The sequence below is a fragment of the Dreissena polymorpha genome, chromosome 10 (genome assembly GCF_020536995.1).
Source record: "Dreissena polymorpha isolate Duluth1 chromosome 10, UMN_Dpol_1.0, whole genome shotgun sequence".
NCBI classification, from domain to species: domain Eukaryota; kingdom Metazoa; phylum Mollusca; class Bivalvia; order Myida; family Dreissenidae; genus Dreissena; species Dreissena polymorpha.
In genome coordinates, this window is record NC_068364.1 from 87,284,002 (window position 1) to 87,306,924 (window position 22,923).

The 22,923-nt window shown below is 35.5% G+C and overlaps 3 protein-coding genes across 4 annotated transcripts in view; 2 read left to right on the forward strand and 1 right to left on the reverse strand.

Annotated features, from left to right (window-relative positions):
* Positions 1–1,820, reverse strand: part of LOC127847573 (RING-box protein 2-like) — a 223,944-nt gene extending 222,124 nt beyond the window's left edge. For both annotated transcript variants that reach the window (XM_052379587.1, XM_052379585.1), the window contains exon 1: positions 1,653–1,820. In XM_052379587.1, coding sequence (XP_052235547.1) covers positions 1,653–1,794 — 142 coding nt within the window. In that variant the 5' untranslated portion in view covers positions 1,795–1,820. The remainder of the gene's footprint in view (positions 1–1,652) is intronic.
* Positions 1–22,923, forward strand: part of LOC127849305 (uncharacterized) — a 228,175-nt gene that overhangs the window by 135,008 nt on the left and 70,244 nt on the right. The gene's annotated exons all lie outside the window — the stretch shown is intronic.
* LOC127847568 (tetraspanin-7-like) lies at positions 1,834–22,314 on the forward strand. Its single transcript, XM_052379580.1, has 7 exons — positions 1,834–2,002; positions 5,375–5,563; positions 8,062–8,136; positions 10,129–10,224; positions 15,468–15,650; positions 16,381–16,464; positions 16,930–22,314. Exons 1-7 carry the CDS (start codon positions 1,910–1,912, stop codon positions 16,999–17,001), a joined length of 792 nt encoding a protein of 263 aa, XP_052235540.1. The 5' UTR covers positions 1,834–1,909; the 3' UTR covers positions 17,002–22,314.

The following is a 22,923-nucleotide window of genomic DNA, read 5'->3' on the forward strand; positions in this document are numbered from 1 at the left end:
GGGAAATTAGAAGCACATGCATATGCCGTTAAAACAGTTCCTTTGAATTATGGTGCATAATCCATAATACAATCCAAACACAACACCTTTGACAAATTACTTTGTAAACAAAACGAGTAACTATTAATTGACATACACACAAAGTTTCTTTTTGACCCGTATTATAAATTGTCAACACTTAAATCCAAACTGCGAGTTCAACAATTGTTTATATCGGAAAGACCAATTAACGCAACAATGAACACGGCGCTGTACTTAGTTACACTTTTTGCGAAATAAGTTTACACAATACAGCACGTGGTCATGAAAGTTCAAAGCAGCCCTTTAAAGTGGCGCCGATTAGCGGGTAGCGTCTAGCGAATTGAGAACTTTAAATGTATTTCATGTGACGTCATTGACTAAGTTAATTGCTTAAATCGTAACCGTTACACAATCGTTTGTGAACTGTGTTAACTCGGTTCGGATTAATTGTTTGTGAAAGTTGTAATTCGGTATTTAAAAAGTACTTTAAAGACGGTGCCGAGCATCATCATCACACCTTTATGGTGAGCAATTGATTACTTATGGCGAGAAAGTTGTGAAAACGATACCCGTATTACAATTTTATGCGGCAACACTTCAATTTCAGTACATGTATATTTCATCATGTCCATTTATAAAACTGAAGCATATCGTTTTTCTACAGCGGCATTATTTGCTGGTACAAATTTCGATTGACAGTGTTGTGCCGGTGCCCGGTCTACAAAATGCGCACATACCTCGTGATTGGGAACCAGCGACAAATCGGTAAAGTGCATGCTGGGTAGCACGAGTTTGTACAGTCTCTTGTGCACGGGACGTTGATGTGAGTAGATGGGTTTATGTGCCTATGTCCCAATGTGAGTATTGTGTGAGGAATTGTGAGCCTGTATATCTTATATGGTATTGTATTGTATATGTGTGTCTGTAACTGTGAGCCTGTAACTGTGAACCTGTGCGTGTAACCCTGAGTACGATAGTAGTTCCAGTGTTTAAGTACGTATTCGCCTGGAGGTGTATTCCCAGAAGTACATGTATAGTGCCATTTTGTGACGTGCAACCGACGAGTATAGCCGAAGAGTATAGCCGACGAGTTCCCTCGAAGACGACGAGGACGATTGGTGCCATCCTGACGAGCATTCCAGTCGATGGCAACGTGAGTATTGTATTTAGTGCCGTTGCAAGTAATTACTGTTGTTGTTGTAAACGAACCCCAAAGAGCTAACTGTGAAAACACTACAGCGTACGCCAGTAGTAATGGTGCTAGTTAAATGAATTATAAATAAGTTGATACCAGTAATAAGGGGAATTAAGGGGTTAGCAATAGTATTATTAATAAAAACAGTATGATATTACTTGTGTTCCTTTATATGAATCATTTTGTATGCAAATTATGTCATTTAATAAAATTGAATAATACAGACAAAAACACAATTCTTGTACACCTATTTTTGCGCTTCAAAATTGACCCCAACATTTTTCAATTTGACTCCTCAAAATTTTAGACCAGGGGTCATTGACTCCTTGTTTTTAAAATCTATTGAAATCCCTGTCTAAACTAAGACTGAAGACTGAAATGTTTATGAATTGGGACGTCAACGAGTTTAAAGAAATATTGTAATTTCTATACCTACCCATCACTTGAACTCTACAGATAGCGCAGGTATCACATTCTACATCCCAGCTCCACATAGCAACGAGATTCCATTTCTTAAGAGTAAACATCTTGTCCGTTTTTTGATTCGCTTCTCTGTCAACTTCCATTTCGTCCGCCATCTTTGTTGTTTTTGACAATGCGATAATCACAAATTAATACTTCATGTAGCGCCGTTTTCCGAATACATTAGTGACGTACTGTCTGCAGCTGAGGCAGATATTCTGAAGTTTCAAAATGGCAGGCGGACGAATTGGAGCTGCGATGTCTTCAGGGCCTGCAGTGGCATTAACAAAGTCCTTCCTCACAATCTTTAACTTCATATTCTGGGTAAACGTTTCTTTTAGTGTTTTGGACAAAATAACGTCCGAATATTGTGCCACTTTTTGACAAAACATGGACATATGGATTATGCACTGCCGCGGGTGGCTTCATAAGTGTGGTGATAGTATAATTACTCAATTAGGGTGTGTTTTGATTTAAAATAACACAAACTTAAGACATATACTAATTATAATAAGTGTTTTTACTGCAAAATTTATTTTTATTTGACAGCCATCAGGCATCAACAGAGTCAAATTTCCTTGCAATAAAAAAATAATAACACATGGTAAGGTAAACTTTATGTTTCTAGATAAAGCTAAAATTTTGCTTTATCACTTAACACTTACAGCTTTTTGCATAAAGCATTGAAAATGGTACATTATATTTCACCATCCCCACACCCGCTTTTTTCCTTCCTAATGTACCAGTAAACCACTCTTTCCCAATAGAGGAAACATGCAACAATTTCCATTTGCTTGCTAAATCAAAGCACTGAAGTTGTTCGCTATTGCATCATCTTAGATGCAACTTGTTTTTTTTATGTCCCCCACTATAGTAGTGGGGGACATATTGTTTTTGCCCTGTTTGTTGGTTGGTTGGTCTGTTGGTTGGTTTGCGCCAACTTTAACATTTGCAATAACTTTTGCAATATTGAAGATAGCAACTTGATATTTGGCATGCAAGGTCAAAGGTCAAATATATGGGTCAAAATCGCTAATTTAATGTACACTTTTGCAATATTTCAATATTCAAGATAGCAACTTCATATTTGGCATGCATGTGTATCTCATGGAGCTGCACATTTTGAGTGGTGAAAGGTCAAGGTCATCCTTCAAGGTCAGAGGTCAAATATATGTGGCCCAAATCGCTTATTTTATGAGTACTTTTGCAATATTGAAGATAGCAACTTGAAATTTGGCATGCATGTGTATCTCATGGAGCTGCACATTTTGAGTGGTGAAAGGTCAAGGTCAAGGTCATCCTTTAAGGTCAGAGGTCAAATATATGTGGCCCAAATCGCTTATTTTATGAATACTTTTTCACTATTGAAGATAGCAACTTGATATTTGGCATGCATGTGTATCTCATGGAGCTGCACATTTTGAGTGGTGAAAGGTCAAGGTCATCCTTCAAGGTCAAATATATGGGTCAAAATTGCTGATGTAATGTCACTTCTGCAATATTGAAGCTAGCAATTTTATATTTGAAATGCATGTGTTTCTCATGGAGCTGCACATTTTGAGTGGTGAAGGGTCAAGGTCATCCTTCAAGGTCAAACGTCATATAGGGGGACATTGTGTTTCACAAACACATCTTGTTTTAAATTGTTATATACTTTTTTAAAAAGACGAGCAGACAAATCTAAACTTTTTAAATAACCATATCTGATGTTATAAATATCATGCTATATATTTTATGTATATATGCCTTTTAATTACAGATTGTTTTCAGTCTTTTCAGCTTTTATACACTTGTTATCCATATTCAACATGTTTTATGGTCGGTTGTACAAGCTGCCTGAGCTTATGTTTGTTGTTTTTATTCACTCTTGCCGACTCAAAATAAATCTTCTCTTATCTTAAATAGCAAGTTTTAAATGAACACAGACTATTCAAATTTTAAAGAGTGTGTCTTAACGCACAGGTCGAGATGGGTGTCGACTGTTTATTCTCATATTTATTTTAGAGATAACTTAGACAAAATATTAAATAACAACAACATGTCTCTTCTTTGACGTTCTGAAAGCATTAAAAAATATGATGAAAATACAACATAAAATTTGCAATCACCACCATATTAAATGAATATTGTTGGAATATCGAATACCTATCACACTAAAAATATAATTTCACGAAGGAAATTCCCTTAACAAAACTTTTTTTTTACTCCATTTACAATTCAAAATATACAATAAGATGATTGATGAAAATAAATACAAAATTAATCTGCGAGCAGTAGTTTTTACTCATGAATTAGGTGGTCATAAAGACAGCACTGTTTACCCTTACTTTGTTGTTGATGCATTACTTGTTACCCTAGTAGTTCACACGATGTCAACCAGTCTCTTTAATACCTTAACATCGGTATAGAAAACTTGTGTGCTTTTTCGGCGTAGCTGTTTTAAGCAGCTTTTCACATTAAATGACCTCTGCATAACGCCAGCAGGTACGAATGAATACATTCGGATATTTTATTGGCTGATTCAAGAGAAATCCCTTTAAATTTGGCTGCATCACTGTGTCTGTGCTCAGCATCAAGGATGTAACACTGTTCAATGTTCAGAATTCCGGACTACTCTCTGCTTGTTTTTAATGACACATCAACACAAATTGTGGCCCAGTTACAATTACACGTTAAAATCCATCTCGCAGAATTTTAGGGTCTCTACTCGGTCACTTAATGGTCAGGGGAAGACATAATTGACTAGCGATTAACACAATTTTGTTTTCAAGATGAGAAAAAAAAACACTACCGAAATAGTATAGTTTCAGGTTAAGAGAAAATCATTAAATTATATTACCAAAATTGTTTGCTGTACTCGGTCAGCACGTCTGGAAGTTGTTCCTGAACGCCTGAATAGGCTCCCCTTATTTGCCAGTTTGCTGTATTTGCTTTTTATGCCCCTAATGGTTGGCATATAGTTTTTGAACTGTCTGTCCGTCTGGCTGTCAGTCAGTCTGACAGTCCGTCCGTCCGAAAACTTTAACATTGGTCATAACTTTTGCATTTGTAAGATAGCAACTTGATATTTGGGATGCATGTGTATCTCATGGAGCTGCACATTTTAAGCGGTGAACAAGTCAAGGTCATCCTTCAAGGTCAAAGGTCAAATATATGGCTTCAAAGGGGCGAAGAAGGGGGCACATCTCTTGTTTGAATTCAATTTTATATCGAAATGCATTGTGCTAAAATATGCCATTAACAGCTCGCAATGAGATTTACAAAGACCCACATCATGAGAAAATGGCAAACCAACCAAGAGAAAGAATAACAATTATACATTCAGTGTTTTTTTTCATTCAAAATTGGGTTTGGTAATCGGCCCCATTCCCAATGGAATAAAGTATATTTTTTTCCCAAATGGGAGCTTAAAATTCTCAATGGAAGATTTAAAAACACAAAAATATTTTTTTGTAGATCTCAATATTTTGTTAATCTCCCATCCATTTACGTTCAACCTTAGTAAATATAATACTGAAAACTCTTGTATTCTCAATTTTGACGCATATCTTAGCAAACAACAACACTTATTTCCCGATTTATTTTAGTCAAAAGGCCGTAAATTTTCCCAATCCAATGGGACCCTGCCCCATTCCCAAAATGGTGAAAAAAACACTGACATTGCTCGCATCATTGTATTGTTTGTTTGTTCCTCAGCTGTCTGGTATTGCTGTCCTGGCGCTGGGGATATGGACAAAGCTGCAGCTGTACATCTACATGGAGCTCTCCTCCGTGTACTACAAGGAGGTCCCCTATGTCCTTATAGGAGTCGGAGCTTTGATTGTTCTTGTAGGCTCGTTTGGTTGCTGCTGCACCTTTAAGGGAAATTCAGTGCTGCTCTACATGGTATGTGCTACTATATATATGCCCCTTTCATATTGATTGTGAGATACTTAACTACAAGAATAATTCAAATAAGAACTAAATTTCCATTTGCCAAATTAGCCAATTTCTACCCAAAAAGGGCCTACAAGTTAAACATTTTTAGCTCATCTATTTTTTGAAAAAAAAAATTATGAGCTATTGTCATCACCTTGGCGTTGGCGTCCGATTAAGTTTTGCGTTTAGGTCCACTTTTCTCAGAAAGTATCAATGCTATTGCATTCAAACTTGGTACACTTACTTACTATCATGAGGGGACTGGGCAGGCAAAGTTAGATAACTCTGGCGTGCATTTTGACAGAATTATGTGCCCTTTTTATACTTAGAAAATTGAAATTTTTTGTTAAGTTTTGTGTTTAGGTCCATTTTATTCCTTAAGTATCAAAGCTATTGCTTTCATACTTGCAACACTTACTTACTATCATAAGGGGACTGGGCAGGCAAAGTAATGTAACTCTGACTGGCATTTTGACAGAATTATGTGCCCTTTTTATACTTAGAAAATTGAAAATTTGGTTAAGTTTTGTGTTTAGGTCCACTTTATTCCTACAGTATCAAAGCTATTGCTTTCATACTTGCAACACTTATTAACTATCATAAGGGGACTGTGCAGGCAAAGTTATGTAACTCTGACTGGCATTTGGACGGAATTATGGGCCCTTTATACTTAGAATTTTGAAAATTTTGTTAAGTTTTGTGTTTTGGTCCACTTTACCCCTAAAGTATCATAGATATTGCTTTCATACTTGGAACACTCGCAAACTATCATAAGGGTACAGTAAAAGGACAAGTTGCATAACTCTGGTTGTCATTTTTACGGAATTATGGCCCTTTTTTGACTTAGTAACTTTGAATATATGGTTAAATTTTGTGTTTCAATCCACTTGACTTCTAAAGTATCAAGGCTATTGCTTTCAAACTTCAAATACTTTCATGCTATCATGAGGTTACTGTACCTGGCAAGTTGAATTTTACCTTGACCTTTGAATGACCTTGACTCTCAATGTCAAATTATTAAATTTTGCTAAAATTGCCATAACTTCTTTATTTATGATTAGATTTGATTGATACTTTGACAAAACTACTCTTACCTGACATACCACAATACACTCCACCCAAACCATTCCCCGTGCCCCCCCCCTCCCCCCCTCCGAATCCCCCCCCCCTAATTTTTTTTTTTTAAATCATCTCACTAATGACCACCACACCCTCACACTATATCCCCCCCACCCGACCCCACCCCCCAATTTTATTTTTTTTGAAACGGTTAAAAAACACAAATATTTATTTTTATTATTTTATGTTTGAAATACCGTCCAACCACCGCACCCAAGAATACCCCCCAACCCACCCCCCCTCCCCCCCACCCCCCGAATCCCCCCCCAAATTGTTTTTTATTTTTTTATTTTTTTTAAGATCATCTCACAAATGACCACCACTACCTTACACTATACTCCCCCCCCCCCCACCCCCCACCCCCAATTATTTTTTTTTGAAACGGTTAAAAACACACAAATATTTATTTTTATTATTTTATGTTTGAAATACCGTCCAACCATCGCACCCAAGAATCCCCCCCCCCCCTGCGATTTTTTTTTTTTGCATTTTTTTTTCTGCATTTTTGGAAGATAATGTAATAAATGTCCACACCCCCACACTCCACCCCTCCCTCCTTTGTGATTGAAAATGAAAGTCCCTTCACCTTTAAAAAGAAAATAGATGAGCGGTCTGCACCCGCAAGGCGGTGCTCTTGTTTGATTTGGCTACAACTTTGTCAGAACAAAGCCCCAAAATGTTTGATATGATAAAAATTCTGGCTCACAAACATAAAAAATTAGCTGCTATATTTGGTGAAGTTGCCCAGCTCCATATATCTCCGTTGGTAGAATGCTAGCCTACAATTTGGAGGAGAGTAGGTTTGATCCTTGACATTTTTGGAGCATTGGTTATGAAATCCTTTCCTTCAGGCATTCAGTCTCTGATTTAAGTTGGGCAGTTGTCAGTGACTGACATAATTGTGTGCATTTACTACCAACCCAACCCAAGAAAACCGTGAGTTGGTTAGTAGACAGCCGTGATATGGAAGAAATACTGTTGTAAACCCACAAAAAACACTAAAACAAGCAACCAAAAAGGTGAAGCGGCCATAAAATTTAATTTAATGCAATAAAAATAAACCTTTTTGTTTTTAATCTTACTAATTTTGGAAAAAAGTATTTGCATAAACAGTGCTATTTTTCCGATTAAAATTTGTATACACCTGTAAGTTGTGATAAAAAAGTATACAAATATACTGTCTGTAATAATTCTATAATACCAGTTGTTACAAGTTAAAGTTTTTGAAACCATTGATATGAAAAAAATTGGAAAGAGTTTCATTCTCAGTTAAGATTTAAAATTGTATATGCCTACAATAAACACATTTTCCTGTTAATCATCATAGTTTCCATTTTATTTGTTAGTACTCTGGATTCCTGGTGCTGGTGTTTGTGGTAGAGCTGAGCTCAGGCATAGCTGGCTTTGTCTACAAGAACAGGGTATGTACATGTACCCACACTCTGAGACATAATGAGTCTTGTTCTAGACAAACTGTTCTTATTATATGTGCGTTAAGTATCTTACATTTAAGCTGGGTTACATTGAATTATACTTGCCTATTTACTGATTTACATCAGCAAAGTTATTATTAAGCAATAGTTAATATTTTTTACTGCAATAAACCATTGTTTATCATTTACCAGCGGTTGACAATAATGACCCACAGATTTGTATACCCCCATTACTGGTAATGGGGGCTATATAGGAGTCACTTTGTCGGTTCGTCTGTCTGTCGGTCTGTCCCGAAAGTTTTATCCGATCTTCACCAAACTTGGTCAGAAGTTGTATGTAGATGATGTCAAGGTCAAGTTTAAATATGGGTCATGCCCGGTCAAAAACAAGGTCACAGGGTCACTAAGTGCATTTTAAACCGAAAGTTTGTGCGGACCATAACTATGTCATTTATCGTTAAATTTTAAAATAACTTGGTACATTTGTTTACCATCATAGGACGATGTGTTGCGCGAAAGAAGTATGTCAACATCTCAAAGGTCAAGGTAACACTTTGGTGTTCAAAGGTAAAATGCATGTGCGGGCCATAACTTTATCATTTATTGTGAGATTTAAAAATCTTTTGGCAAATTTGTTCAGCATCATTGGACGGTGTGTCGCGCGAAAGAATTTCGTCGATATCTCCAAGGTCAAGGTCACACTTTGAGTTCAAAGAAAGGTCAAATGCATGTCCGGGCCATAACTTAATAATTTATTGTGAGATTTTAAAATCATTTGGAAAATGTGTTCACCATCATTGGACGGTATGTCACGCGAAAGAATTACGTCGATATCTCCAAGGTCAAGGTCACACTTTGAGTTCAAAGATAAAAAATTGCCATAAATGAGCTTGTCCGGGCAATAACTATGTCATTCATTGTGAGATTTTAAAATCATTTGGCACATTTGCTCACCGTCATTGGACAGTGTGTCGCGCGAAAGAATTACGTAGATATCTCAGAGGTCAAGGTCACACTTTAAGTTCAAAGGTCAAAAATGGCCATAAATGAGCTTGTCCGGGTTATAACTATGTTGTTCATTGCGAGATTTTAAAATAATTTGGCACATTTGTTCAGCATCATTTGCTGGTGTGTGGCGCGAAAGAATTACATTGATATCTCCAAGGTTAAGGTCAAACTTGAGTTCAACGGTAAAAAATGGCCATAATTTAGCTTGTCCAGGTCATAACTATGTCATCATTGTGAGATTTTAAAATAATTTGGCACATTTGTTCACCATTTTTGGATGGTGTGTCGCGCGAAAGAATTACGTCGATATCTCCAAGGTCACACTGAGTTCAAAGGTCAAAAATGGCCGTAAATAATCTTGTCCGGGCCATAACTATGTCATTCATTGTGAGATTTTAAAATTACTTGGTTCATTTGTTCACAACCATTGGACAATGTGTCATGCGGAAGAATTACGTTGATATCTTAAAGGTAAAGGTCGCACTTGGAGTTCAAAAGTGAAAAATGGCCATAAATGAGCTTGTCCGGGCCATAACTATATAATTTATTGTGAGATTTTAAAATGACTCTGTACATTAATTTTGTTCACAGTCATTGGACAGTGTGTCATGCGAAAGAATTCAAGAGTTCAAAGGTCAAAATGGCCATAAATAAAAATGGCATAATAATTCTTAAAAATCACCATTTAGATTCTCTTGTTTTGTGAAGACAGCTTGCAAAATAGTCTTTGTCAATGCGGCATGTGGGGGTATATGTCACGTCTGTGACAAAGCTCTAGTTCTGATTGAGATGTGAATGTTTTGCACCTTGATTTTCATTGACAACCATATGTTACTGGAGGAGTGGAGGTATTGTTGGTCTGTTGTAAAATTGGTAACAACAACCATAATATGTAACCAGATGCACTGTTGTTTTGTTGTCCTTGGTTACCATGTGTGACCACATAGTCACAGTGTTGTTGTGTGTTCACAGCTGACCGGGGGTTTCAAGGAGGGCCTACAGACAGCCATGACTGAGTACGACAGTCATGCTGAGAAGGCGCAGGCTATGGATGGAATGCAACACAATGTACATAAGTTTATCAGTTTCTTTAAATAGTTTATTTATGGTACAATGTTAAAAGTATTTTGTTATCCATATATATTAGCTTAACATATTTTTACTGTAGCCCATAATAATGTCAAATTGGTTTTCTTTGTGAAATGTGTGCAAAGTGCTCATAGGGGGCTTTAAGGATACCATGTTTTCAGTCGTCTTTTCGTGCATGTGTGAGGTGGGTCTCACCTAACGCACGCACTAACAACATCACCAGTTCTCCTTGACAGATTTTAACGATACTTTACAGCAATGATCCTTGGGTGGCCCTCTTTCATATTTGTTCAAATCGTTCTAGTCTATTGCATAATTATGTAGGCCAACAGAGCTAAAAATAGATTAAAAAATATGAAAACTTCCATAGGGTCAAAACCCTCAGGGGTCACATGATTTAAATAGACATATTTAGTAATAACCTCAAAATCTTTTTCTATAAAACGGCAAAGGTCAGGGGTTTTATTTGTTGGGTAACATTGTATGATGGTCCTCTACAAAGTTTGTTCAAATAATTCCCCAGGGGTCAACATTAGCCCAACCCTGGGGATTACTTCTTTCCTTTGTATGTAAACATGTATTGTAAAAACTTTAAAAAATCTTCTCTGAAACTGCAAGGCCGTGGGTTTGGTATTTTGCCTGCAATTGCAGTGCTTCATAATTTTTTATTATTGATTATAATTGTGTTTAGCTGAAGTTTACAATGCAGTCATTTGGTAAATATTAACAGTCTGACTGATCAACATTGTCTGTGAATTCAGCAGTATGAATTCAGCTCAGTTATGCTTCAGGCAAGCTCTCTGCTTTGAATTGGTTTTTTGTTGCACCAGATAATCAATATTTGCATGAGCTGGCTTACCAGAATCAACTCTTTCTATGTAACTATATTTAGAGCCACTTATTCATCATGAATAATATATGCCTTATTATTGGGGATGAGAGTTTGATTTATTTACTGGAGCATTACGGTACATTTGAGGTTGAAAACATATATATTTCACTTCTTTAGTAAGGGCTTTATAAAGGCCCCATTCTCCAAGAGGATGGCCCCTTTCCCAAAGAGAATTTCTTTAAAATGATGCAATTTTTCCCAAATTGCAAGCTTTCTTTGGAAATGTGTTTCCCTTTCTCATTTTTTGTCGATTATTGTTTCCCCAAAATGGAAGGCCAGGCCCTTTCACCAAATTAAGAAAAAACAACCTGTATGCATAGAAATTCTGAGTGTTCAAAAGGCAATGAAGTAGGAAAAATTGATATACTGATGTCCCATATTAATTTGATTTAGATTCACAGTTTAAATTTGAAAAGAAAAGCCCTAAACATTTCTTTTGAAATGTACTGTAGCTTCAAAATAGTACAGTTAGTACACCAAGAATCTAATTGAGAATTCTCAGTTGCGTAAAGATATGTACAGTGTACAGAGATCTGCATAGCTAGTTATTCTGAAGATACAGTTGATTGGTGTGGATTTTAGTGAGTAATGGATAGGTTAAACGTTTTTTGCAAAATACTTTTATTAATGTTAAGATTTATAGTGTTCAATGAATTAAATACAAAAAGCCTATCATTGTTAAGTCGATTCATGTTTTTGTTGACGTGTGTCAATGTTTACAACTGTTTCTTTTTTCGAAAGCAAAACAAGGTCACGTTATGTACGCACCGTTTTTGTGACGACAGGAAAAGTGCAGACGAATGGTTTCTTGAATTTTGCAGATTTTGTTTGGTAAACATAATGTTCATTGATGTAATATTTATGCCCCCCTTCGAAGAAGAGGGGGTATATTGCTTTGCACATGTTGGTCGGTCGGTCAGTCCGTCCACCAGGTGGTTTCCGGATGATAACTCAAGAACACTTGGGCCTAGGATCATGAAACTTCATAGGTACATTGATCATGACTCACAGATGACCCCTATTGATTTTGAGGTCACTAGGTCAAAGGTCAAGGTCACGATGACCCGAAATAGTAAAATGGTTTCCGGATGATAACTCAAGAACGCTTAGGCCTAGGATCATGAAACTTGATAGGTAGATTGATCATGACTCGCAGATGACCCCTATTGATTTTCAGGTCACTAGGTCAAAGGTCAAGGTCACAGTGACCCGAAATAGTAAAATGGTTTCCGGATGATAACTCAAGAACGCTTATGCCTAGGATCATGAAACTTCCTAGGTAGATTGATAATGGCTGGCAGATGACCCCTTTTGATTTTCAGGTCACTAGGTCAAAGGTCAAGGTCTCGGTGACCAGAAATAGTAAAATGGTTTCCGGATGATAACTCAAGAACGCTTATGCCTAGGATCATGAAACTTCATAGGTACATTGATCATGACTCGCAGATGACCCCTATTGATTTTCTGGTCACTAGGTCAAAGGTCAAGGTCAGTGTGACCCGAAATAGTAAAATGGTTTCCGGATGATAACTCAAGAACGCTTATGCCTAGGATCATGAAACTTGATAGGGAGATTGATCATGAACTGCAGTTGACCCCTATTTATTTTCAGGTCACTATATCAAAGGTCAAGGTCACGGTGACCTGAAATAGTAAAATGGTTTCCGGATGATAACTCAAGAACGCTAATGGCTACAATCATGAAACTTCATAGGTACATTGATCATGACTCGCAGATGACCCCTATTGATTTTAAGGTAACTAGGTCGAAGGTCAAGGTCATGGTGACCCGAAATAGTAAAATGGTTTCCGGATGATAACTCAAGAACGCTTATGCCTAGGATCATGAAACTTCATAGGTACATTGATCATGACTCGCAGATGACCCCTATCGATTTTGAGGTCACTAGGTCGAAGGTCAAGTTCACTGTGACCCGAAATAGTTAATTTTTTTCCGAAAGATAACTGAGAACGCTTATTCCTAGGATCATGAAACTTGATAGGTAGATTGATCATGACTTGCAGATGACCCCTATTGATTTTCAGGTCACTAGGTCAAACGTCACGGTGACCCGAAATAGTAAAATGGTTTCCGGATGATAACTCAAGAACGCTTATGGCTAGGATCATGAAACTTCATAGGTACATTGATCATGACTGGCAGATGACCCCTATTGATTTTCTGGTCACTAGGTCAAAGGTCAAGGTCACAGTGACAAAAAACATATTCACACAATGGCTGTCACTACAACGGAGAGCACATATGGGGGGCATGCATGTTTTACAAACAGCCCTTGTTATTTTAGTATTATGTGTCCTTTACAAAAGTAAGAATGCTCAGAAACCAAATTGATGCGTACCATATAAAATAAGCATAAAAGCTGCAACTCGGGATTTAGTGAATAACGGACATGTGGTGACACATATTCAGGAATGTGGGGATTGTCTCAAAATGATTATAAACTCAATTAAAGTTGTCCAATACACATGTGGTTAGCGTGTGGCTATGATATTATTAGTGAAAACATCATTTTTAATGAAAAATAATCAAATTAAAACAAAAAATCGATTTCTCTGAAATCATATTTTTCACTATCAAATCTATATATATAACAAGGTATTGAACTCAAAATGACCCGAATATAGGGTGCATTGCTTTGAACAGCCATTACTTCATTAATTGTGCAGTGATTTCCATGAACTTGATCTTATTAAACGCAAAAATGAATTTCCTTTCTGGAAATGTACACATATTGCATTTATTTTTACAAATGCTGTGTCAAATTTCAAGAAATAACACGATACACATGTAATCCGATAAAGACCTAAGCGATCCAGTAATGGCTGAATCAGTGTACCATGAAATTCGCGCTGTAAACAAATAATATTTTTTTCGGAAATTTAAAACCGCTGGCATGTTTCAATAGGAAAGACATGTGTCTATCTAGGTTTAATGGTTTAATTACTGAATGCATGGCGTTTTCTTTGAAATGAGACTCAAAGTCCTTAGCTATCCGTTATACACCAATCGACTGTATTGTTAATGTACATTCATTAAATTTTGTTGACATGAGCTCTGTAGATACATTAAATCTGGCATTTTTGTCCGACTTAAGACTATTACAATAATGCACTTTGATTTTTGAGGTTGAGAAGACCACAAAATCTACTAAAATAAGTATCCGACAAATAATAGGCAGTGTTTGTGTGTGTCAAATTTAGGGCTGTAACGAATACACTAGGTATCAAATACAATACGTATCACGAATACAGGGTGGCAAATATGAATATTTATTAACGAATATGAATTTCAATGAACAAAAGTAATACTGACAACTTGACATGACATTATATATTATGAAACTATGGGTATTTGTCAATCTGATTAATTGAGTATCATTGCATACAGAAAATATGAAATATAACACTTTGAAATAATAAAACACTGAGTAGAACTGCTTTAACTTTGAACAGAGCGCCAGACAAACAATGTGTATTTGGCAGGCAGGTCAACGATATCAATAGCATTCCCTTTGCTACTAGGCTCCATGTTTGTTGATAAGTTGCACGATCATTGGCGTAAAGATAAACAAAAAAGAAATTCCATCTGCCAATCCTTTGTGTGTATGTTTGAGCATCAAAGCTCTCGTATTTGCCTAAATAAACATTAAACAACCATCGAAAGATTTTTCACTTCAATGTAGTAAATATTCAACTGGTGCTCGCCATTATTGTTGATAATCTCACTGTGTAACAGTGGGTGGGGTAAACATGATGAAAAACGCAAGAATAAGGAGAAGAACATTTAAATATAGGGGTTTATTGTATGAACCTTCATTTGAAAGGTAAGATAAGATGATTTAACTTTCAAACTCAAAATCACGTTGTTTGTATTCGCCAAATATTCGGTTCGGGAGGTGGGGAATAATGAATACAATTCGTCCACAGCCGTATTCGAGTAATTCGAATATTCGAATGTATCATTACAGCCCTAGTCAAATTTGGATATGTGATTCTGTCCAATTCCCCAACTAAAAAAGAATAATTTGTACCAAAATTACTGCATATGAAGGTTTTCCAGATTTTGTGTGTGTAAAATCTTTACTTTTAGTTCATCTCCCTTAAATATTAAGTATTTCTTATAAAAAAACACACACACAAAAACTCTGATTTCCTTGCTGATTCAAGTAAAAACAACACGATTTTTTCCAATCCAAAGGGCTGCAGCTCTATGTCAAAAATGGTATAAAAAATACGGATATTGGTTTATAAGTAAAGGACAAAGTAAAACGAATCTTGTTAGTTGTAAATTACATGTCCCTTGTAACAGCTGCACTGCTGCGGCAGCGACAACTATGTGGACTGGTTCAAGACTCCCTGGGCGGACAAACAGAAGGCACTCAACCGCACAAACGCTGTGCCAAAGTCCTGCTGTAGGGTCCCAGAGGCTGAGTGCAGGTACTTCAATCTGACCCCGACACAAACCAACCAAACACTGGATGTTTACACTAGCGTAAGTGCTGATAAATTGAGCTGCTTTCTGAGAAAACTGGGCTAAATGCATGTGCATCAAGTGTCGTCCCAGAATGAACTGTGCAGTCCGCACAGGTTAATCAGGGACGACACTGCGCTTTTATGGTATTTTTAGTTTCAAATAAGCCCCTCCTAATAGAAAATCAAATGTAGGCCGAGAGTGTCGTCCCTGATTAGCCTGTGCAGACTGCACAGGCTAATCTGGGATGACACTTTACGCAAATGCATTAAGCCCAATTTTCTGAAAACAAGGTTCAATTGTCTTTTGTGATTGACATGATGCAATTGAATAAATTGTCGTGCAGTTGTAGTGATGCATTTTATCATGGATAATGGTCAGACAGTTGTAGTATCAACAAATTCACATCTTCATTTGAAGGAGGATTTAGAAATCTGCAAGTAAGTCGTTATTTTGATATTGTCGTACATTTTCGTGACTCAAAAAATCAAAATATCCCACCGTAAGGACCAATTTGCTAAGTTTAAGTCACAATCATGCAGTTTATAATATATAATGGCGACACAAATGCATGTATTGTGGCCAATATTATTTACAAAATGATGGTGACAACTTTTAAAAAGGGGATAAATTAAGTAGCAACAACTTTTTTGAGCCAGGGGGAACCCTTGTTGAGAGCTAAATAGAGAATAGACACCTTATACATAATAAAATTACTTATCTTTACCAAAACAGCATTTTGTATTTGCAGGGCTGTTTCACAGAGGTGAATGACTTCATGCAGAAGAACATGGCCCTGATCGGGGGCGTCGCCCTCGGAATCTCCTTCTTCCAGGTACATGCATAGTCATACTGCTGTTAAAGATACACATTAACAAATTGCCATGAAAAACAATTGCTTTTTGTCTGTGAATGAAAACATTTAATAGAAGAGAACAGTAGATTATACATGAATTGATGCTCAAACCCCACAACAACTGGATCGAATATACAAATATGAACTTAGAACTGATAAATACAGTGTGATGACAATTTGTACACAATAAAAAAGCATTAAATGAGGCAAACATTGTTGCCTACAAACCACTTCATACTTTTATTATCTGTATTGTACATCTTGAATTCCTGTGCACATTTTTTGATATTTGCATGCCAAATGGTGTAAAAACTGTCCAATACGGTCATGCTTTTCTTTAAAGTGTGTGTTGTCCTGCCTGTCAAGGGTTGTTATAAGCTATTTTATGAAAAGCAGATATTGACTCCCTAGACTTTAACATGCTTTTTGTGATGTGAACTGCAGCTGATTGGAGCCCTGCTAGCCTGTTGTCTCGCCAAGAACATCAACAAGGCCAAGTATGAGATAGTGCAGTAAAGGGGGACAATCCATGGACATGAGCAAGGGAGACAATTTGTGGAGCACAAAAAGGGAGACAATGTTGGAAGAACAACAATGGAAATTGATCAATCAAAATCTTTAAAAAATGTATACATCCAAATTTACTTGACATTTGTTCATGGTTTTGTGTTTCCATTGTTATGTTTTACTGTTTACTGCTTTAAAGAAGAACTGTATGACGTTGAATGAAAAAATGGAAATGTAAATACATGTATTTTTGTTTTATGATATCCTTTTATAAAATATCTATTATTATACCTATCATATTATATGAGAATATATTTGTTGTAATTGATTTTAATGTTTAGAATTAAGAGAGAAATTAAACGTTTTAGTAACACTTAGCCAAGCAGCAAACAATTAAAGGCATGAATATTCAGCGTCATGACACATCGAAGTGATTGGTGGTGATGCGCAGTAGTTAATCTATCATTTCCGAACTTGCACCAAATTGTGTATTTATCTTTCTTGACAAGTAAATTTTTTTGACATTGATTTGTTTTACATTTAATGAAAAAGGAAATTAGGTTAAAAAAAGATGCAAACTATCTGTTTATATATGGCCCCTCTAAAATAAGTTAAATTTATTGTCAAGGTAGAAAACAACACTTATTAAAAACTTTCTTACATAAATATTATTTCCTTGTAAAATAATTTGTATTAAATTGAATGCATTTGTCAAACCAATACGTATGCAGGTATAAGCCAACAAAATTCTATGTCATGTCTTAAAAAGAAATGAATGAATATAATGTTTAAGGATTTTGTTTGAAAGTGCTGGATGACAAATTGTTCAGCAAGAACACATTTATTAACATGTTCAGCCATATGATTAAAAATGCATGATTTTATTGTCCCCTACGGGTGAAACTGGAGGGGACTTATGGTTTGCGCTCTGTGCGTCAGTCTGTGAGTCTGTCAGACCGTCACACTTTTCTGGATCCTGCGATAACTTTAAAAGTTCTTCATATTTTTTCATGAAACTTGAAACATGGACAGATGGCAATATCGAGATTATGTACGTCATTTCATTTTATTCCTATGTCAAGAATTTTGGTTGCTATGGTAACAAATAGACAAAAATATTGCTGAAAATGGTGGATCCTGCGATAACTTAAAAAGTTCTTGATATTTGTTCCTGAAACTGGAAAGATGGATAGATGGCAATATGGAGATTATGCACGTCATTTCATTTTGTTCTTACGTCAAGATTTATGGTTGCTGTGGCAACAAATAGACTAGAAATATTTCTGAAAATGGTGGAGTTTCACCTGTAGGGGACTTATATTGCTTGGCAATAGTCTTGTTATAAATGTATTTTGTTAACTCTGTTATAACTGTTTGTTTTGAATTTATAAGACAGTTAAAGGATTTATATTTTAACTTTTTTTCTTTGTTATTTGTTATTATTAATATCGTTATTTTGTTAACTTGTATTTGCTAATTTTTAATTGTTTTTGTTCAAATACAGTTTAATAATGAAGAATCTGTTTTCATTGAAATGGAAATAATCATAGGTTATAATATTATACATTTAACATAAAACATGGTTTTCACTAATTGACATCTTAAACCAAGACCTATCTGGGTCATTATGTTTTGATTTTTGCATTATTATTAATGAAAAACAAACTAAAAATGTCCTTGCATTCTAACCAAAAGCATGGTTTGTTAAGAATCTTAAGAATTTATAACATAAAAATTACATATAACGCTTTTTATAGTGAACCGGTGGTATGACAACCAAACCTTCCATTGACAGACAGCGATATTTCAACATTTCTGTAAGATAATGATCTAATTTGTGCTCGTTTGTTTACTCTCTTTTTTCATTCTAGCCTTTTTTGTTATATAAAGATGATAATTATTAATATTATATAGATTTTATATTAACTTGTTTGCATTTTTTTCACCAAAGGTTCATAATTTACACAGACAGGGTGCATTTGAAATTATAATAGATAAATGTTGTGTTCAGATAGATATATGTTGTGTTTATTTTTTTTTTCACTGAACAGAAGAATATAAATTGTTTCACTTTATATTGTATTTTTTCTTACTTAGGGAGTTTATGGTAATTGTTGTTTTTTTGTTGGTTGAAAATAACCATGACATGTTTTTCCTTCAGATAATGGTGATTTATACTCACATTCCATAGATGGTTATTGAAAGAATACAAATTTTGTTATCAAAGATCAATACAAATACTCAATCATTATTTTAAAAACAGCTACCATATTTAGTTTTTACTTTCTTTTTCATGTCATGTTTATACTTGTCTTGCAATCAATGGCAGATTTTGCCCTTATATATTTTTTGTATCAAAATAGCAGCTTATCAAAAATATTGTATGTCTTTGATATGTTTTTTTCTTTCCTTTAACTGTTCTCTCAAAAAAATCAAAAGATTTACATATCTGGTGAGTAATCAATTACTGGTTTGATAATCTTTGTTGCATTTTGTTATGATTTGTTTTTTAACAGCAACTAAAATCAGACATATGTATATTGTTAATGCTTTAAAACCAGTTTCAAGGCGTTGTTGAATTACTAAATATCAGGAAAAAAAACAGGCAGATCTGTCAACAAAAGCAATTTATGCTATATTTATGCCCCCCTTCGAAGAAGAGGGGGTATATTGTTTTGCACATGTCGGTCTGTTCGTTGGTCCGTCCACCAAATGGTTTCTGGATGATAACTCAACAACGCTTAGGCCTAGGATTATGAAACTACATAGGTACATTGATCATGACTGGCAGATGCCCCTATTGATTTTCAGGTCACTAGGTCAAAGGTCAAGGTCACAGTGACTCAAAATAGTAAAATGGTTTCCGCATGATAACTCAAAAAAGCTTACGCCTAGGATCATGAAACATCATAAGTACATTGATCATGTGTGGCAGATGACCCTTATTGATTTTCAGGTCACTAGGTCAAAGGTCAAGGTCACAGTGACTCGAAACAGTATAATGGTTTCCGGATGGTAACTCGAGAAGGCTTAGGCCTAGGATCATGAAACTTCATAGGTTTATTGATCATGACTGGCAGATGACCCCTATTGATTTTCAGGTCACTAGGTCAAAGGTCAAGGTCACAGTGACTTGAAGCAGTATAAAGATTTCTGGATGATAACTCAAGAATGCTTAAGCTTGGGATCAGGAAAGTTCATTGGGACATTGGTCATGACTGACAGATGACCCCAATTGATTTTAAGTACTCTAGGTCAAAGGTCAAGGTCACAGTGACTTGAAACAGTAAAATGGTTTCTGGTTGATAACTCACAAATGCATTGGTTTAGGATCAGGAAAGTTCATGGGGACATTGGTCATGACCGACAGATGACCCCTATTGATTTTCAGGACTCTAGGTCAAAGTTTAAGGTCACAGTGATCTGAAGCCACTACAAATGACAGCCCATTTGGGGGGCATGCATGTTATACAAACAGCCCTTGTTTAATATTATCTAACACATTTCTGAAATGTATCTTAAACGTTTGTTTTGCTTATTCTTATTACATGTGTCTGCATTTGCTAATCGAAATAGTGTTATTGGTTCTCAAACAGTGTGTTACCAGAGAGGACTTAAGGGTTACTTTTTATGCTATGCCACCTGCTGTGAAACTGCAAAATTGAATTCTGAAATCAACTATAAAGATACTTTGATGAAGCTCGGTAAATTTATCAACTGCAAAGTAATTAAGTTATTCTCAAAATCTGGTAGTCCATTATGGCAACTAGCTTTTCAGAAAGCTTCATTGACATTGATTACTATACCAATTACCCACCGACTTCCATACCACCATCCTGCTGCATAGGAATGGCTTTCTAATAAAAGTTTTGAATACATTTTTCATGTAATGAAAATACCCCATTTATGTGTTTACCTATTTTGAAGTATTATGTACCATGTTTTTTGTTCACTGAGATAAAGCAAATGTCATGTTACTGTTACTTGAAATAGAACAAACCTTAATATTTTCATATCACGAAACAAGTGTTTATGAAAGGTATTATAATGAAATTTGTATACACACAGCTCTATAGGTTTACCCTTTATTCGTTTGTCAATCCCTCAAACTTTTCATCAGTCAACAAAAACTTCCAAAGGAACCTAAAATATGATTGTCAAGCTTGTATGCAAATTCGGTGCAATGGATTATGTATTATCTTTAACCCTTTACCACTTAGATTCTTATTATTACAAATGTGTAGTCCCAAATTAAGTTAAATCAAATTTAAGACCGTTCTTACTAGATTTAAGTTTTAAAGGCTTCATTTCCAATCCTCCGATACTGATATGCAGCAAACAGCATAAAACCGGAACAGACTGCAAGTTACTTGCAGGGGCTGTTCTGGTTTTATGCTGTTGGCACACAGCCATTTTCACTTGTCTTCTGTGTGGGAAAGGGTTAATAATTATATCCAGAGGTCAATAGTCAAGCAAATGTTACTTAAATATTATAACACTATATACTGCAATAACTCAAAAAGTATACAACATAATTATGATCATTGAACTTTTAATACTCTTGAAAGGCATTGTGATGCATAATCATTTTCCACCTAATGTTAAACATGTCAGGAATGATAAAAATAAATAAAAATAATCTAACAATACTGCTTTGACAAATGGACATTCGATGATGGATTGTTACATATTTACATATAACATGCAATACAGAGGTAATACTCAATTGTTAATTGAAAGGTGTTTTAGCCCGTAGGGAACTTCTGTATCGCTTGCAACATGTCAGACTTGCTTCAGTACTTTTTATTTATACTTAAAAGTTTTGTCTTATATTTTAACTTAAAAGTTTAATAAGTATTGTTCGTAAATGAATTGTTGTTTTGCAATGTTTTGTTTTTGAAACAATTTAAAAAATAGTACAACAAAACTTTTATTTCCTTTTTTTTTTTTTTTACTTGTGTCATTTTATAAGTTTGAAGATTTCACTTTCGAGTAAAAATCTTTTACAGTCCTGAACAGAAGCTTTCTGTAATTTCAATAATAAATGTGACATGTAAGCAGCAGTGTGAAAGTTAGATGTGCTTTGTATTGTTGTTTTATAAATAATTGTTCAATGTTACTTTTACAGTTTATCTCGTTTTCTATTCTGTGCAGTATTACTCCTGGCAATCGCAAAATGAATTCCAATTTACATTATTGTATATTTGTTTTCTGTTATTATATCTATATGGTGTTTGGCTTTGACTGTGATCATTTATCGAATCTCTTGCATATAAATATAGATGTAGTTATTTGTTATTCTCAATAAATTTATCTTCTGCACATTATGTCGTTTGTGAATGCCTCATTGATGCCCCCATACGTAGTACTGATGTTTATAATCACCTGGTGAAGGGAGTGGAGACTAGGAATTTCATTTGCCTGTCCATCTGTCCGACTGAATGTCATTTATTCTGTTTTTTGGAAACACTTTCATGACAGCTCTATATCTCATATTCCCTGTGACAGATTCTCGTGAAACTTCGCTATATTGTAAAGGGCATTGAAAGGATGTGAAGAAGGCCCGTGTCAGTCATGTTGCTTCTAAGCAAAGTGCGTTCTTAAAGGTCAAATATTTGTGCATACATTGTTAAGTCCACTCCATATCTTGAATACCCTTTTAAGGATTTTCATGAAACGTACTTATATGTTCAGCTCATTGTGAAACAATGTAGAAGGCCAGTCCTTGAAGGCCTGAGTGAGTCACGCTAAGGGTCAGGGTTATTCTTTGAGGTAATAAAAAGCCCTTGGGTTTTGTATTCGCTCCATATCTATCATTTCCCATTTTAATGAATTTTATGAAACTTAGCTGACATGTGCAAAAGACTTAAGTAACTTATGCCCACTTAAGGATTAGGTTATACCCCAAGGTCAACTGTTTGAGCCACATTG